Source organism: Hemibagrus wyckioides, linkage group LG03, assembly GCF_019097595.1.
Source record: "Hemibagrus wyckioides isolate EC202008001 linkage group LG03, SWU_Hwy_1.0, whole genome shotgun sequence".
NCBI lineage: Eukaryota > Metazoa > Chordata > Actinopteri > Siluriformes > Bagridae > Hemibagrus > Hemibagrus wyckioides.
The window spans coordinates 22,161,910-22,179,560 of NC_080712.1; the positions used below are offsets into that span (position 1 = coordinate 22,161,910).

The window sequence follows — 17,651 nt, forward strand, 5'->3', positions numbered from 1 at the left end:
CCTGTGATTTTCTGTTTACCATGGTTATAAAGAGTGTTTGAGTGACTTTATCCTTCCTGACAGCTCAAACTAATCTGGACATTTTCCTCTGACATCTTTTATAAACAAAGTGTTTCCACCCACAGAACTCTCACTCACTTCATGTTTTTTTTATATTATTAATTTCATCATTCTCTGTAAACTAGAGTCTGTGAAAATCCCAGATCAGTAGTTTCTGAAATACTCACACTAGCCCATCTGGTACTAACCATCATGCCATGGATAAAGTCTCAGAGATCACGCTTTTTCTTCATTCTGATGTTTGTTCGAACATTAACTAAAGCTCTGGACCAGTATCTGCATGATTGTGTGCATTGTGCTTTGCCACATGATTAGCTGATTGAAAACTACTCAAATGAGCAAGTGGTCTATTGAGGTGGTCTATAAAATAATAAAGCCTATTAAACAAATAAAGTGGACAATGAGTGTACATATTAATTACATATTAGTAATATATCGTAATTACAGTTTGCTCTAAATTGAAGAAACTCATTACAATTACATCTAAAAATAATTTTCAAATGGACCAATTTTCTTTTAAAACACAGGGGACAAAATTATTGACTATTTAAAATAAACAAAAACCTGCCTAAAACCTGATTGCCCCTGCCAGAAGGTTAGAATTGAAAGGTAGAGGGCCTGACAAATTATACATAGCAGCAGAGAGGCGACAGTCAGTAATTTGTGCCCCTACAAAGTGCCGCTATATGGTAGGTGTACTTGCCAAAATGGCCAGTGAGTGTAACTACAAGGCATAAAGCTCACATCAGTTAAATACTGCATTCAATTCTGCTTCGGTCAAGCCACTCACACTCACTCTGTGCAAGGGTTTACGATAAAGACATTTGACTATATACTTATGTATTGAAGACTGGGCCCAAATCTTTGGAATATTCATTTTTTTTCAGTTCAAATGGCCTGTTTAACAAAACACTAGGTTTCTTTTTTTCACATTCTAGATGTAGAACTGTCAATAATCTATAAACAGATCAGTGGCTTTATTTAATCAACTTGCTATAGATAGATAGATAGATAGATAGATAGATAGATAGATACTTTATTCATCCCAATGGGAAAGTTACTATTTTATTGCAACTAAACTTTTATTAATGTTACAACTTATATCTGAGAATAATTTAAATCTGGAAATATTTTAGGCAAGTTAGCTAATAATCACCGAAGGCTGTGGACTGCAGCCGGGCTATGGGAAAGCACAGGCTACTCTGTAAGTGGTGTTTTGCATCAGTGACGCTGTGCTCCCTTGTTAAGTGGACATCTGTGCTTTATAGTGTACCCTATAAACTTGCCTACCAAGGGTTATATTTCATTATTTAAATGGGTGCTTTTGACAATCAATGAAATTGTCACCCAAAGTCAGATAAAAGTTACGAGATCCTGTTGAAGGCTTTGCATTTGAAGTTATTACCAAGATGATATTTCAACATAGTCAACATATCCGAGACAATCGTCCTGAAGATTTTTCATGTAAATATACTACAATCTTGCATAGAAGTGTATGTCTGTGTTCAAACACCACATGTACTGAAACATGGATTGGTTACAAAAAAAAAAAAAAAAACCCACAAAAGTTCATGAGTCCTAGAGAATGGAACGAAAAGGAAAGGTCTGGCTTACAAATGAGGGCTTGATAAATATCACATCATCAAATTTGTTAAGCACACAAAAATATTACAAAATTCTTTATGCTGCACTGAATTGTTTTAAATACAGTTTAAAATGGCAGGAGGAATATACAGTGCAATATTTATGTAAATAAACTTTAATGCACTTTAATGGTAAGAAAAACAGGCAGTTTAGTGATTTGAAAGAATATAAAAAGACAATACACTACATAAAGACCTCTTCCAAAAAAACAACAAACAAACAAACACAAACTATGCATTTGGGTATTAAAAAAGGGAACTAATGCAGTTTGTTAACATACTTCTGTTCTCACAAACACCTTTTAACTTACAGCCATAAAATAACATGGAGTGTAACAGGAACAAGTGAAATGTGTTAACCATTGCACTTTAATGGTTAAAGAAATCAAGGGGGAGGAGGACATAAAATGGGCTTTTGATCTCCTACATCCAATACACGAGAATGCAAATTAAATACTGGCTTTGGTATACATTAGCAACTTGCTAAAGATAGTGTTGATCACAGTTTTAAACAGGCACTAGTGTATTTAATTTGCGAGCTATCTAAACACTTCATTAGCTCATGATACAAAAGGTGGATTCGTTCCAGGTTGACTGCATGAGAAGCAGTTTGTTATAGTTTTGCTGGTCAAAAGTTTCCTCTAGCTACTAAAGATTTCCTGACAAGACTGTGCACATTTTTTATAATGCAGTACTAATAACTCACAAGGCATTCATCATGTTAAGATTGGCAGTATAGCTTTCTAGAGCTTAAAAAAAAAAAAAAAGATTTGATTTTTCCAGGAAATACACCTTTGGTATAATCAATCTTTTTGTACACAATGAACATTTCAAATAATGCTTTCATACTCAAAGCAACCGTTAAGCAGATTTACATCAGTACTTCCTTGTGGCAGAGAAAGCGTTTGGGGATATTTGGCAAGGCTATGAATTTGCTATGCCCAACCTTTAAAACGTGTAAACATGGTTTCAGCCAACCTCTTATACAAAATGATCATTCTCTGACCCCAATAACAATAATTATAATAAAAATTTTTGTAGCTCTTCCATGTTTGTTCTCCCATAAACTCAACAGGCATTGTTTAGATTTAGGAAAAGTCATTCTTCAACCTGATGCAAATCTCAGTCTGGTTAATGCACATCATAGCTTTACAGAAAGCCCTTTTACAGTAAAACCCATCTTGAATATTCAAAAAAAGGATTCAAAAACCCTTTCTGTACAGGCTGTAGGCACACAGACTTTTGAAAATGAATATTATATAAGGGAATTTTGGCAAATTGCATTCAACAGAAACATTTGAAGGTTAAATGCTATGATGGAGTTAATACTTGGTGAAAAAGGCATATTCAGTGTCTTGTGCCAACAGCTGTCTGAGAGGGAGTCAAGTGTCTACGTGTCCATTTCCTCCAACTGTGTATAAGCACGAGTCTCTATGGAGCCCCGGCGGCTCAGCACTCCTCTAGAGACGTGTGGGGAGATTCAGCTTCTCAGTCTTATTGCAGCGGGCTGTCAAACACTGTATCTGGCAGGATGGAAATCTTTAGCTTCTTATCAGGCCAGCTGTATTCCTTTGGTAGCTTGAACTAAAGAAAGAAAAGGGAGGGGGGGCAGGAATGCGTTTAAGAACAGCGGTTCATGAATTCCTTTTAAAACAGGTCATTGGGCATTCGGGGCTCACCTACCTCGTCACGAATACTTAGATCCTGAATGTCACCTAGCATGTGCTCCACAAACTCTTCAGTGAGAAGGATCTAAATAAAAGAAGCAGACATCGTTATACCAGTTCAGTGAACATGCCATTTGGATATGTACCGTAGTACTGGTTATACATCACCTGTAGCCATGGCCCATGAGCAGCGTAGGGGTGCTCTTCTGTTGCAAAGGCACCCTCTACTCCAGTGGATACAAAAGTGATTGCCGTGTCACCATTGATACTTTTATATGTGAAGTGCCGCCCATGAAGGAGACGACCTCTATGAAAGACAGAGAAGAATGAAAAATATCATTTAGTAATGAGAGCCACTAGTGTCTAGAGATGAAATGCTCATGGATTGCCTTTAAGGCTTTAAAAGAAAAAAAGGACTTTGATTTCATCTAAACAAAATGAGATTACACTTCAACCTCTGATCTTATACTAAAACCTTGTAATGCCAGCACTTGGGCTTGTTGGAACCGGCCTAAAAGATTTGCTGGCTAAGGACAGCAGTAACATGTTAACAGCTATGCTATTTTTAGAATAGCACTGTAGGGGTAAAGGAACATCTGTTCTTAAAATAACAGGACATTAAATAAAGTAGTGCATTTCCTTACACATCAGTCATTCCCAAGGAGGAAAGGCCCAAATTTACTGGACTGCAGCAAACACATTGGGTGTGTGAGGTTGGAAAGAAAGCATGCCAGCAAGAGAGACTGGAAAGTCTGTACATTACCTAAGGCACAGTGGGAGCAGAGTTCCAGACTCCTGATTGAACTTGAGGTGCACACTCTCCAGCTGTCGTGTCCTCACCAGCTCATGGGGAACAATAGCAGATGAGCTCTCACTTTCCAGACTGTCCTTACGGCTTCTGATGAGGGTGGAAAGAGGGGCATGCGCGGGGGCAAAGCAGGGAGAGGAAGAGAGATGAAGGGAGAAGGAATGAATAATTTTGCATATTTAATTTGCTCCTATTTTCTGCTGTCACAAAGATAGACTGCTCCAAAGATCCCTAGACATAAAGCAACAGTCCCTTTTTTTCCACTTACCCAGAAGATAAACTGATTAATACTCACATATTTGCATGGAAGCAAGTCAATCATCTGCCAGCATGCCAGAATGCACACATTTATTCTGCAGATTATTAAAATAGCTGCATATTTGGCACCACATTAGAAGCAGCCCAGCTCATGTAAACAGCTTTAATTTCATTATAAAATCAAGGTTACTTCAAAGATCCAAGTTCTTTTCAGGTTAAATTAAATGCCATATATATATATATAAGGTGTGTGACACAACCCTAATATCACAATGGCTACAAAGCAACATATATACATTTTATATATACACATTTTATTTATATATATATATATATATATATATATATATATATATATATATATATATATATATATATATATATATATATATATATATATATATATATATATATATATATATATATATACACATATATATATACTTTACATTTGAAATAGTGAATCATTTCTACTGCTTGGACATCACTTTTTGTCCTTACTGCTTTATAAACATCAGTTAGCCAAGCAAACCTAGCTTCAGAGCACCTCAGGTGTCATGGTGTAGGGAAACCAGTTCCATAGTCAGTTCCATAGTAGCACATTCATTATCCTAAGTAATTCAGACATAGTCTTTAGCGCAGAGAAGAGTTTAATTATTCAGATTTAGGGTAGGCGGAATCAAAGGGAACTGCTGCCTTGCTATAGAACTGCTCTTTTAGCATTTCAAATATTTGTTCATGGCAACCAGCAAAGGTAAAGACTACTGTGTCACAGACCACTACAGTGTGTGTACCTTGGTTTTTTGGAACAAAAAGTAATCTGCGCATATTGACCATTTATTTTATCACCGTTTATTAATGAAAAACTCCACTAAGGAACATGTTGTTCAGTAGTGCATTTTTTTTTACTCTCTCTATTGTTTGCCTCTTACCTTGAGTTCTGCTTGCTCTGCAAATGTCCGACTGATTGTCTAAAGAGAAATTAGGGGTAAATTTGTACCACAGCGAAGAGAAATTAATGCATTTACCATTACTGTCGTGAGGAAAATCAATTTCCCTTATTTATTTTTTTTAAAGAAAAAAAGAAGAAAGAGAGAAAGAAAGAAAAAAGCTACTAAGAACAGACAACCAATCCCCTATATTTTGCTTTCAGGGGAACAAATGCTTTCAACACCTCACAAACCATTATAATATTAAATTATAATACTTTAGGGGTCACATCTGGTCAGTCAGTGAACAAGGTAATGCTTTCTGAATGAATTTTAAAGGGGAAAACACTCTACCTACTGCAGGTCTCTGATGCTTTCCCCTAAAGTTGCTTTTTGCCATCAGGCACTGAACACTCTTGAGTTAGTTTTGCTGCATTTCAAAATCTCCTAAACATTCAGTCATCAGTTTTCTTGATGATTCTTGCTGCAAGAAACAGCAGAACTTACATAGGCATTTTTTCCGGTTATTATGATAGACAATAAATGTCAGTCTATCCGGAACTGCCAACTACCGCAGACCTCCTCTATATAAATATATAGAGCTCCCCAAAATATCAACAGTGTCGAAGCCAGATTAGTGCAAGCACCACCAAAAGCTCTAGTATAATCCAAAATGTCTAAACAGTAAATGTAGAAGTATTTGTATTTTTTTTTTACATGGTATTATAGATTCTGTATATGTATATTACAGATGCCATAACAGCCCTATGGGGTATGTATTAGATTTTTTTTTTTTTAAGTTCCTGCTGGCAATACTGACTAAAAAAATCCTTCTAGCTACTCTTCTTTTTAAATGCTAAGTAATAACAGTGAGCTGCAGGACGTGTTTGCTTGGAATGGCTAATGAAAGACACAGCAGAATCTCTGCTTATGGCCAGGGGGCAAGGTGAGCAGGACGAGATGGGGAGGACACAAAAGGAGGCTGAGATTACCCCAACCCCCTGCTGTGTAGGGTGTTGAACAGAGCATTGAACGACTGCATTGAGATCAATGAGATGAGAATAGACTGTCAAACACCTCAGCTCACCCACAAGGAGAATCAACACACAGAACAAACAGATATTAGAAAAAGGTTTGAAGAAATATTCATAACAGCCTTCGGAGTAACAGCCAGAAGTGAATGCTTACCAGAAAAACTCAGAAAAAGGTCAGAACTAACAACGCTGCTAGCACTACACCAAACAAGGAAGGATAAATTATAAAAATAAAGAAACCTTGCATAATTAACCTTTCTATCATGCAGCTATTCCCTCATTCCTAAAGACTCAAAACCAAAATCTGCACCTAATATTCACTTATATACTTCATATATACTCTTCTTTCAATTTATCAGGTATTTCCAAGTTACTGGCATTGTTTAATATTTTTTAAGACAAAGGACAGTGAACATACACTTGCTAGATCATTCTGATTATATAAATTTTCCATTAAAAAATTACAAGAAACAAAATCCAAGAAACCCATTTCTAGGTGTATTTTTGCTATTTATAAGCTTAAAATTGTGTTGTTCAGTTGGCAGATTCTTTTGCTCGTTTTACGCATTCATAAGAAAATAAGAACTACTAAACTGTTCATAGAAATAGTATTTATAACCTTGGTTTAATCTTATAATAAAATAGTAAAAGTAAATAGATTCAAGATGGTATAACTTACCAAGATGTCATTTAACTGCATACTGTTAAAGGGACCTCTTGGTGAGTTATAGCATCTTGAATCTATTCACTCTTTATCATTTTTATTACAATTCACTTTCTGACCTGAGTTCAAACCATCTCGATCAGTACCTTTACTGAAAAGCAAACTTTCTAGTTAAGAAAATGGTCCAAATTTCAATACAGATAAAGATTGATTCTGATATCAACGAAACACCTGTAGATATAAATGTAACTGCAGTCAGTGTCACAGGCCTGTGCCATCTCCATTTTTGTGAATTCGCTAATGTATATTATGTGTGTTTCAAAAAAGTAACAGATTTAACTGCTAACACTAAACAATGAATAGTTTTGTAGTATTCAAAATTACTAAATAAGCAAGCATACACCATGGAAAGCAGCGATGTCTGAATACTACGAAGGGTGTTTTTGCGCAAAGCCATAAACGGACCTGGAGGTATTCTTGCGGCTTCTCTTTTAACGTCAAAAGTCTTTATACTTTACTCAGCATATGACAACAGCTAGCTAACACTGCTGTAAATCTATAAGGAAGCTATATTATCTTGGAAAATGCTAAACAGGTTCAAACTTGCATCACACCGGTTCGCTTTAAATCAAAATGTAAACGCCACCAGCCATGCTGTCAAGCTGCCCATTAATTATAATACAAGGATTTTAATTAACTTGAGGACAAGTTTTATGACTATTAGCCGTTTTGAGATAACAGCAATGGCAAAGAGCCAAAACTGATTTTATTTATTTTTTTGCTCATTCTAATACTAGCACCCAGTAATGGCTCTAACACAGTTTGCTTCCAGAATGTTCATTTTTCCTGATATTTGTTGTCAATGTGGGCTAAACATCTCATTTTAGCATTGATACATCTGTTTTATGTTCAAATATTTGGTTTGAAATGTGTTTTCTTATAATTGTATAGTTATAGATTTTAGCAAATGCAAACATTGCACTAAAAAGGCACCTTTAGGAATAATACAGTAATCAATAGCAATTTGGGCATAAGGAGAAAATTAAATTAAATAGTTACATTAAAATCTCCATTTCAGGGCACAATTTTAGTAAATAACTGAAAATATTTCATTGAATATAAAATTATGCAATTATGTTTTCGTATTAAAATACAATCCATGTCACCTCTGGGCAAAGTCCCCTGACAATTTCACTGTACATCTACCCCAAGACCAACTTCTTCGCTTTACATCAATCTGATATCTTAACTGATGGAACACAAACAACCCCCTCCCACACACACCCCTCAATCAGCAGATACATAATGCTTCTCAATTTGGTACCAATTTCTCAGAATTCACTGTTAAAAATTCCAGAGTATACTTACAGTGGCCGGTCTTGGTTGTGTTTCTGACTGTTAATGGGAGGTAAGACTGACTTGCTGTTAATCTCCAGTCCTTTCCTCAGGGCTTCCCTGATCTGTTCAGTGTCTGCAGATGAAATACGAAAAAACAAATCTGTTAACCGTTCTTAAAAGTGTGATGTCACAGAGTCAAATACAAAAAAGAAGCAATGCATTAGAAGTAATAAAAAAAAATTATATTACAATTACAAAAGGTTTTTGACGATCATCAGATTTTGATCATTAATTCCCCAAATTAAATGGCTCACCTTTCTCGGACAGCCTGCGTGGCTGTGATCCAATGCAGATGCTGCGACTGTCGTCCTCATCCTCAGGAGGTCGGCTCAGGTCATCCCATGCACACTTGGCACTGACTCCGCTCAGGTTAGAGCCGTCTGTTTCGATGCCTTTATCCACCCTCTCCTGCTTGGATCGAAAATAATACACGTACACATAAAACAACACACCAAACATAGATGCGTGGGCAAAAGTGTACGGCTACACTGACACACATAGACTACTGAAGAAAAGCAACTCAGCCTCAAAGCAACTCAAACTGAGGTAGTTATTAATTTTCTAATTCAACAATTTGGTCTACTGTAATGTAGAGCTGCAAGCTGCCTCTTTATTTATATTGAAAAAAATGATGGAAAATTGAGGAGCACGTTAAAGAAACACTTTACATTAGACTTCAGAGTTGGCGTCATGACAAATCTTGTGTTTTGATGTGCGGAATTTAAGAAAGGTGTGTCTAAAGTTGAACCATATTATTCAGTTGTCCAACTTTAACAGACATTTATGAAACCTTCGCTATTAGAAAAGCATTATCTTGTGCTACTTTGGCCAATGAAATTGAAAAGACCAAAATGAATGATTTTAAGTCATTTAGGCCGTTTCTTTTATTTAGTTTTTGCATATTTTATTCTTAATTAATATACTATATTAATGCATTTATGTGGATTAGAATGTTTATTATGGCAATGTCAAGCAGTAGTGTTGCCACAAGCAAATGTATTTGAATAATTTATTTAAGCCAGTAACAAGTAGTTGAACCTGTCTTTCGAGCCAGTTGTGTTGATAAACACAACATTGCTTAACCTACACAATACGGCCTCCTCCTCCACAAGTACTTGAAGAGCAATTATTTTTGTTTTTTGCTATAGAGTGAGGACATTTGGGTTTGAGCTCAAAAGATTATCAGAGAATCTCAGGATGGTACGTTGGTGGTAAATCAACGAGGTTTAATTGAGGAAGTATCAGAACAAAATTTTACACTGCAAAACAAAGTTCTGCTTTTTTAATTGTTGTATGTTATTTTTTTGTGTGTGTTTAAGGGTGGGGGTGTATTCTCTTCAGGACGTGAAATGCTAAGGTCTGCTGATTTACATGGCCAGTCTAAAACTCCTCTGATAAAGTGCTTTGTTGTGTTGGCAATGTGTTCCGGGCCATGCATGATCTTGCTGCATGATCATATTTAGATTAGTTGCATTTCTCTGTAAAATGGCAGACAGAATGTTTCTGTAGACTTCTGAATTCATTCTTCTGCTCCTATCATGAGTTACATCATCAATAAAGATTTGTGAGTCTGTAACAGAAGCAGCCATGCAATCCTAATCCATAATGCTACCTCCACCGTGCTTGACTGATGAGCTTTTATGTGTTGGATCAGGAGCAGATCCTTTGTTTCCCCACATTTTAGTCTTTCCCTTACTTTGGTAATCTTGGTTTCACAACTGTTGTGGCTCATCTCTGTGTGAATTCCAATCTGGCTTTCTGATTAATTCTGGTAAGTGGTTTGCATTTTGTGGTATAGCCTCTATCTTTCTGCTCTCAAAGTCTTTTTCTGTTGTTGGATTGTGATACCTTAACCCCTGACCTGTTCAGGTTGCTGGTGATGTCACTGATGCTTGTTTTTCTTCACAGCTTTCACAACGTTCGTCATCAACTGCTGTTGTTTTTCTTGGCTGACCTGTTCGATGTTTGGTTGTTAGCACACCAGTGTTTTGTTCTTTTTCAGGACGTTTTTTAAATGGCTTTATCCAGTGCTTGTGCAATTGCTCAAAATAGTTTACTTTCCTCCAATAGATAGCTTCCTGGTCTTCATGTGGATTTATCCTTTTTAACAACAGATGCAGTCCTCACAGATTAAAACCAGGTCCCAATCCAGGCAAAGACATTTACAGATATTAATTGTTTAAACTATTAGTCTAACATGGCACAATTGGGCAACAAGAAATACCTGTCAGTTACATGTTCCAGATATCGCTGCTTGTACATAGACATTGGTTAATACACTGAATTTGACTACTTGTAAAGGAACAAATGCAGGACACACCAGAAAACACAGAATAGCATGATATTGGGGTTAATGACCTGTTATTTAATTAAAGGGCTGTGTAGTAATATATACTGCTAAAAATATATATATATATATAAATAAGCAAGATATCAGGGGAAAAACAACAAATAAAACAATTTTCAGAATAATGTTTAGTCATAGCCAGAATACAGAGAGTACTCCCAACACCAACTAGAACCGAAAAGCCATACTGAGACACTAATAGCACTGTTTAGGTCATGCTTGCTGGCAGTGCCGATGTGTCACAATCCCTACAAATCACCCAAATGTGACATATCCCTATTAACTGAGTGGCTACAAAGGAGATGCAGATGATGTGTTCGTTGATTGAATAGAATCATTTTAATGTAATACGAGTTTTAAATAGTATTTTTTTCTGTTATCGTATGTTGGCAAAATATTAGAAGTATGTTTAGAGCCTGTCCTGAGGGCACTATCTGGATGTACTGCCACTGTAAGAACCAATTTTTGTCAAGTCCATTTTATATTCAACCAGAGTGAAATGGTTTGCTTTATTATTACTAAGGTTGCATTCCACAATTTATTTCATCTTGCAGCCTAGCTGATCCAGGTCCATGTGGTCATAAGCAGCAAGGATTGGACCTTAAACCCCCCCTTTCATGGCCCAATGAAAAAAAAAAAAAAAAGTCTTATTTACCATCACATAAATTATAATATTTTATTCATTTTAATAAGGAATTTTCTGAAAGACTGCACACAAAGCAAATAAACACGCTGTTATTTATGTTTTAACAAGGTTTTATACCTGACTATAATTAACCAGCATGGAAAAGTAGAAAAGCTCTTAAAGGCTGCTAAATCATCTTACTATATTGCCAGTGAAGTGTTTTCTTTCCAGAAGAATATTCCACATGTAAAATCTAACAAATTATACACAACACAGAAGAAGAAGAAATAAATAATAAAGCCTTACTTGTAAGTGAGGATCAATGTCAAATATAGTCTCCCCTCTCCTCATGTCAGTGATTAACCACGGACCTCCAGCACTGCAAACAGAGCAGGAGGCAGGAGAAGCCCATTTTAAACACGGTTAATGAAAACGTAGGGTCAAACCAAATTTCTCAGGGTCAGTGACCCATTTAACCCGAGAAAAAACTAAACAAACATTTTAAACACTACACTGAAGTCTGAAAACAACCCAGCAACAACTAAAATACTTGCAACACTTGTCCACCAGGTATAACAGTGCCTTGAACAACATTTCAGGGGATGAAGTCACATTTCTCCTACGAACACTAATCCGGTACACATGCCAAAACAAGGTTTGTCCTAACTTTACACAGAGTCTGTTTCCCCCCCCCGACAATACTCACACATGCACTCCACGCAGCAGGTCCAAAATGCCCTGACCATTCCATTGCTGTGCTGCCTGCAGCTCTTCGGTGCACACCCCGACAATCTTCAAAACACAAAAGAAGGAAACACAATTAATATTTCTACACCAAAACATTTACATTAAACATACAGGTACATTGACTGGTGTCATTTCATTTCAGGATACACTACCAGTCAAAAGTTTGGACATCTTCTAATTCCATGTTTATTTCTTTCTACATTGTAAAACAATGCTGAAGGCGGCCGAAATACACAATAACGTCCTTTGAACGGTTGATATTGAGATATGTCTGCTACTGATGCTCTGTAAAGCCTTCATAACGGCTCTAATCTGAGGTGCTGTTAATTGGTGATTTCTGAGGCTGGTAACTCTAAATGAACTTCTCCTCTGCAGCAGAGGTAAGTTTTGGTCTTGCTTTACTGGGATGGTCTTCATGTGAGCCAGTTTCATCATGGTGCTTGATGGGTTTTGCAAATGCACTTGACAATACTGTTCTTGCAAGAACTATTGCAGAACACCTGACCTTCATGTCTTAAAATAACAACTGACTGTTTTTTGTTGTCATTACATATGGATTACTTAAGTCCATGTGTGTTATTTCATAGTTTTGAAATCTCCAGTATTGTTCTAGAATGTAGAAAATAAATCCCTAAACAAAAAACATTGAATTAAAAGGTGTGTCCAAACTTTTGACTGGTAGTGTATATACTCCTTCCTTATGCACTACGATAAGCTCTGGACTGACCATGTCCTTGGCCAGGATAAAAAGTTTACAAAAGATGAATGAATAAATAAAATGTGGCACATCAAATAAATCTACAGCCATAGTCATAAAGTTGGTTGTTTGAATATAATAAACATCTTCATGGTCATCTGTCATGTTAGGCTTAATGCAAGATTAGTTCCTTTATTAATCCCATACTCAATTTCACAGAAGGTAGATATCAAAGGTACTGTAAACAGATTATATAGTATTAGTTAAAACTAACCACATTAATTTACACACATACAAAACTAAACCATCAGATTTTACCAAGCCAGTGAAAATAAAATCAAGCATGATATTCTTGCACTGAACATAACACAATATCACTAGTCTGTAAGAACAATGAGGGGACAATGTTAATTTGTTGTGCCTTACTTGAAGGAAGCTGACCAGACCAAATGGGGTTTGTACAGGTTGCATCTGGGGATCCTCTGTGAGCAGCATGTGCTGGATTCGGGACTCACTGTTGTCTAGTGGGCTGTGCCATGAAATGTGGTCACCACTGCAGAATGTGTTTTCTGTATCCCAAAATAAGGACAACACAATAAATGGTCTGGATTTGTCTCGAATGTGTCTGAAGATCACACCATCCTCAGAAAAGATTTCAAAAAGAACAATACACACAATCGATCTTGTATATAAGGGTCAAAATTACTGACTTCAACAGCGTGTTTAAAGGCAACAAAACTGCTTTTTTATTAAATATTAATATAAAAAAAGTAATTCAGTGGCCAGTCCTAAATAACAGAACACAAGAAGTCTATAATTTACACAGATGTGAATCGAGCTCACATGAATATGAAATTCGTCTGCTTAATTTCCCTTCACAGCTCGTTTTTGTTGATATCTTCTAGGTAGATTTTAAAGGTTTGAAGGACACTTGATTTCTCTGCCTGTTCTTCCAAAGGATTCAAAAAGAAAATCTCTAAAGAAATCTCACTCTAGTATGATGCATTTTTCCATTAAAACATTGTGAATGACTTGCAATGAAGCAAATACAGTCAAGGTTTAGACTGGATAGGAATTTCTCTTTCAGCTATCCTTCAAAAGGTTATTGGCTACATGTGTTGCAGCAAACATTATGATTTAGCCCTCAATCCCCCAGATTCGGTGCAATTAGTTGGAAGTGGTAGCATTTCAAAGAAAGTGAGGCAATCAGTGCTAAGCCCTATATACTAAACCTGTTTCATACCTGATTGAAAGACGTATCGAGCCAAACCTTGCATAAGCTCAGCTGGCCAGGTGGGGGGAGCCGTCTCCCCGGGCTCCCTCTTTAACCGAAATGTAAGCTCAAATCCAAATCCACTTGGACCATCTTGACCAGTGAATCTATGAAAATGAAAACATTTGTGGTTTTGCAATAAAATGACACAGAACAGAAGATAATGTATCTGTATACTTTTACACTATTATTATTATTATTATTATTATTATACTGAAACATGTTTATGGATCATTATCTGGGGGCCAACATACAGACTGTATGATGACCCTGAAACTTTAATGTAGTTTTTTTTTTCTTTTCAATATACATGCTCAGAAGATGAAGCTACACTTACTCATGAACTCTGTTGTCTCCGTACAGATCACTCAGGCCGAGACTCACATAATGCCAGTGTTCCTGAACATCCAGAGCAGGACATCCCACGTTTCTGTACATACTTATGTAGTCTAGAGGATCTGGGCCCCCTAACCTGTGTTTACATAATGAAAGGGTAAAAACAAAGCTAACCAAACAGCCGTGTATTTAATGCTAGTTACATCCAGTAACAATGTTCTGAACAGCACAGAGCTTTCCTTACACTTGTACAAGCAGATAAACAACTTTTTTTTAATCCAACTCGACTGAACTTCTCGACTGAGCTCGCCCTGCTTTAGCGCTTTAGCTACATCAATACTTTATTAATCAGGAGTCGAAAGATTTCCACATCACGCTGCTGCTTGAATATTTATTTTTTTTATTACACTCTATTTTGAAGCATGTTTCCGTAGACAGTAAAATCTGCATGTCTTACCAGTACTTAACGATGGCAGTGACTTGAAGCGGGTTTGGTTGATCGGGGTACAGGCGCCGACACTCCGCATAAATGGCTTGCAGACCCGGCGGAAAGAGCGAGGCGAGCCCGAGGTGGCCAGCCGCTCCGCCGCTAGGCCGCATTTTATCCATCCTTCACTACGACACCCAAAAAAAGAATGGAAAAGTCCTCCAAAAATCCCGAAATCCCGAAGCCCTCTTCACAAAAATGCGAACGACTCTCTAAAGTGATAAAACTCGCTCCAGAGGTTAATTTACTTCCAGCGTATTTATCTTTTAAAAACCCTGAACACTCGTCTCCCCCAGGGTTTGCGGGGTCAGCGGGAGGCGTGGCTTCTTACTTTGACTGACAAGTGTTTTGTTCAATCAGAGCAGCGTTGTTTGAAATGGATGCACTGTGATTGGACAGAGTTATATGGGGTGGGCGGACTAGTTTTCAGCTATTATATAAAATTTCCTAGACTTTTTAGGTCTCTTAATGAGTGACGAAATGCTAAACTGTTTAAAACTAACTACACCTTAAGCAATGAAATAGTAACAATTGCTGTACTTTAAACATTCTTGAGTTTGACAGGATAGCTGGTTATCTTTGACACAGATAGGCGCCACCTGTTGTTTATTAATACAATGTAATGAACTGTGCAGGATATTAATATAGTATTTATATATACCTGTATATATCTTATTATTTATATAAACCTGTATATATACATATCATTATATTCATATAAACCTGTCTAACACACATGTTCCCAGCTTCGGTCCTGGGCTAGACTTACCTCTGTCATACAGGGTTTTTCTTTAAAAATAAAAAAAATAAAAAATTTCTGTTCTAATAAACCTACTTCAACTCAGGAAGGGCTATTAATTTAATTACCTGACTAAAACACACGTTAGCTCTGGGGAAAACAGTCAAATGTGCAAGACATCATAAGTCATAGGCTTATGTTGCCTGTTACTGACATTAGTCAGTGAAATCAGTTGACCTAATATTTAGAATACTAGTGTGCAGTTTGAGGTGCAACTCATTCATCTTATCACTAACAGGCTTGTTTACCTGGTGCTTGGATACAAGAGACATGCTTGGACATTCTGCCTACAGACACATGAAACACAAGTTCTTTGGAAACATAACATGGAAATGGGTAACTGCATTGGCATTTTGTTTATTTTTTTTATTTTTTGGTGACTCATTCATGAGTTTAATGGTGATACATTGAAATCTAGCTGTGAATCTGTTGAGTGGTTTAGATGTTGAGTGATTTAAAGCAGCTGGGCTTGGCCTGTTGTAATCAAATCAGTGATGGCATCTCTTATATACTGCCTGCTGTTGGAAATTTGCATATTATTCCACATATGCATGCTTACATTTCTAATCTTGATTGCGTTCCTTTCAAGCAAATCCTGCTTCATGTCCAGACTGTCAGATCTGCCTGGGAGAGTATGTCCACCTTTTATATCCCATCTACTGTTCTCCACAACATACAAGCTTTCAGAACCAAACTATCCAGCCAGAGATCCACCACTACTATCATTCTCTGCCTTTTCTTCTAGCTACGCCTTGGGACTGGTATTACCACCATCTATATACACAACCCCTTTCGGACCCTCTGGTAAACCCTTCACGTAGCGACTCTGAACCCAGTAGTGGCTCATGGCCAGAAGGATTCACCCTGAGAGGTGAGCTACGCTGGGGCAAGCTAGAGCGGGTGTTTGGTGCCAGCCAGGAGCTTCCTGATTTTGTTAATGTAGATTTGCGCCGAGTGTATGGAACCTACCCAAGCACTGCTGTGAACATCACTTATCACAGAGGGGAATTTTGGTGCATGGAGAACCACGGGTTGGGGAGCAGGAGTATCGAATAGAGAGGAGGCTTGTTCGAAAAACTGAGGGTTGTCACGTTGAGGACAAAACAGAAAATGGAAAGACGAAAACAAAGAAAAAAAAGTGATTGGATTTCGTTTGATGATTTGTATTTTGCCATCATAGTCACTAATGCACACCTGGAATGAAAGATCAGTGTATACTAAGTGTGTACTTGTTTTAATGTCTTTTTTAAGCCATACAGCATGCATTTTAACATACAAGCATTTTAACAGCAGCCTGCACTTGGCTTTCATTGAACAGAGAAATCATAACCATTTTAATCTACTACAACTTATATAATAATGTGTTATCCCATTATATGTTTGCAGTGTATTTTATTGTAGACAACTTTTAAAAGAATGAAATGGATATCAGCTGTGGTTGTGCTTGGTAATTGTTCTTGGTAGGGTGTCCATGACTTTCAGTTTCCATGGAATGATCCTGAGTCATTTACCAGGAGCAGGAGATAAGGCATATTTGTGGTCAGTGTGTGGGTGGACACACATTTTTATACTTTAACTCACACATCATCGCTGTAGACTTATTGTACAATCATATATGTCACACATCCTAGATACATAGCATGTTCATACAGTACAATTCAACACACATGTGAAAGCATCATCATACAGTCTAGCATATAAAATAGTATGAATGATTCTCTGTATGTATTTCAAATAAACCTTTAAGAAGTTTCTAATTAAATGTGAACACTAAATAGATAAATAAAAAGGTGTGATACAAGTCAAGGGGAAAATGTTTCTAAAGCCTTTTAATTAGTTCACCCACTCATGCTGCTAAATAAACACAAAGAGAATATAT

General features: G+C 36.9%; 1 protein-coding gene and 1 long non-coding RNA gene across 5 annotated transcripts; one reads left to right on the plus strand and one right to left on the minus strand.

Annotated features, from left to right (window-relative positions):
• Positions 1-1,803: 1,803 nt before the first annotated feature.
• Positions 1,804-15,310, minus strand: sufu (suppressor of fused homolog (Drosophila)). 4 transcript variants are annotated; one of them, XM_058385942.1, is made up of 13 exons: positions 14,944-15,310; positions 14,488-14,622; positions 14,121-14,257; positions 13,304-13,446; positions 12,140-12,225; positions 11,740-11,812; positions 8,716-8,869; positions 8,432-8,534; positions 5,369-5,407; positions 4,134-4,268; positions 3,539-3,677; positions 3,387-3,455; positions 1,804-3,287 (listed from the first exon to the last, which is right to left on the minus strand). In XM_058385942.1, the coding sequence occupies exons 1-13, from the start codon at positions 15,093-15,095 to the stop codon at positions 3,198-3,200; spliced, it is 1,455 nt and encodes a 484-aa protein (XP_058241925.1). In that variant the 5' UTR covers positions 15,096-15,310; the 3' UTR covers positions 1,804-3,197. The 4 variants fall into 4 exon arrangements, with proteins under 4 accessions (XP_058241925.1, XP_058241924.1, XP_058241928.1 ...); XM_058385941.1 differs by having other exon boundaries at positions 8,716-8,872; positions 14,944-15,309; XM_058385945.1 differs by lacking the exon at positions 5,369-5,407.
• On the plus strand, positions 14,524-16,589 carry LOC131350929 (uncharacterized). The gene is made up of 3 exons (XR_009204319.1): positions 14,524-14,643; positions 16,011-16,108; positions 16,362-16,589. It is a non-coding gene; the product is annotated as an uncharacterized LOC131350929 (long non-coding RNA).
• Positions 16,590-17,651: the final 1,062 nt, after the last annotated feature.

Coding starts and splice junctions, on each gene's coding strand:
- sufu (XM_058385941.1), bottom strand. CDS start 15,095: ATGGATAAAATGCGGCCTAGCGGCGGAGCGGCTGGCCACCTCGGGCTC. Junction 13,447..14,120: donor TCGATACGTCTTTCAATCAG/GTATGAAACAGG, acceptor TTTGGGATACAG/AAAACACATTCTGCAGTGGT. Junction 3,456..3,538: donor CTCATGGGCCATGGCTACAG/GTGATGTATAAC, acceptor TCTTTTATTTAG/ATCCTTCTCACTGAAGAGTT.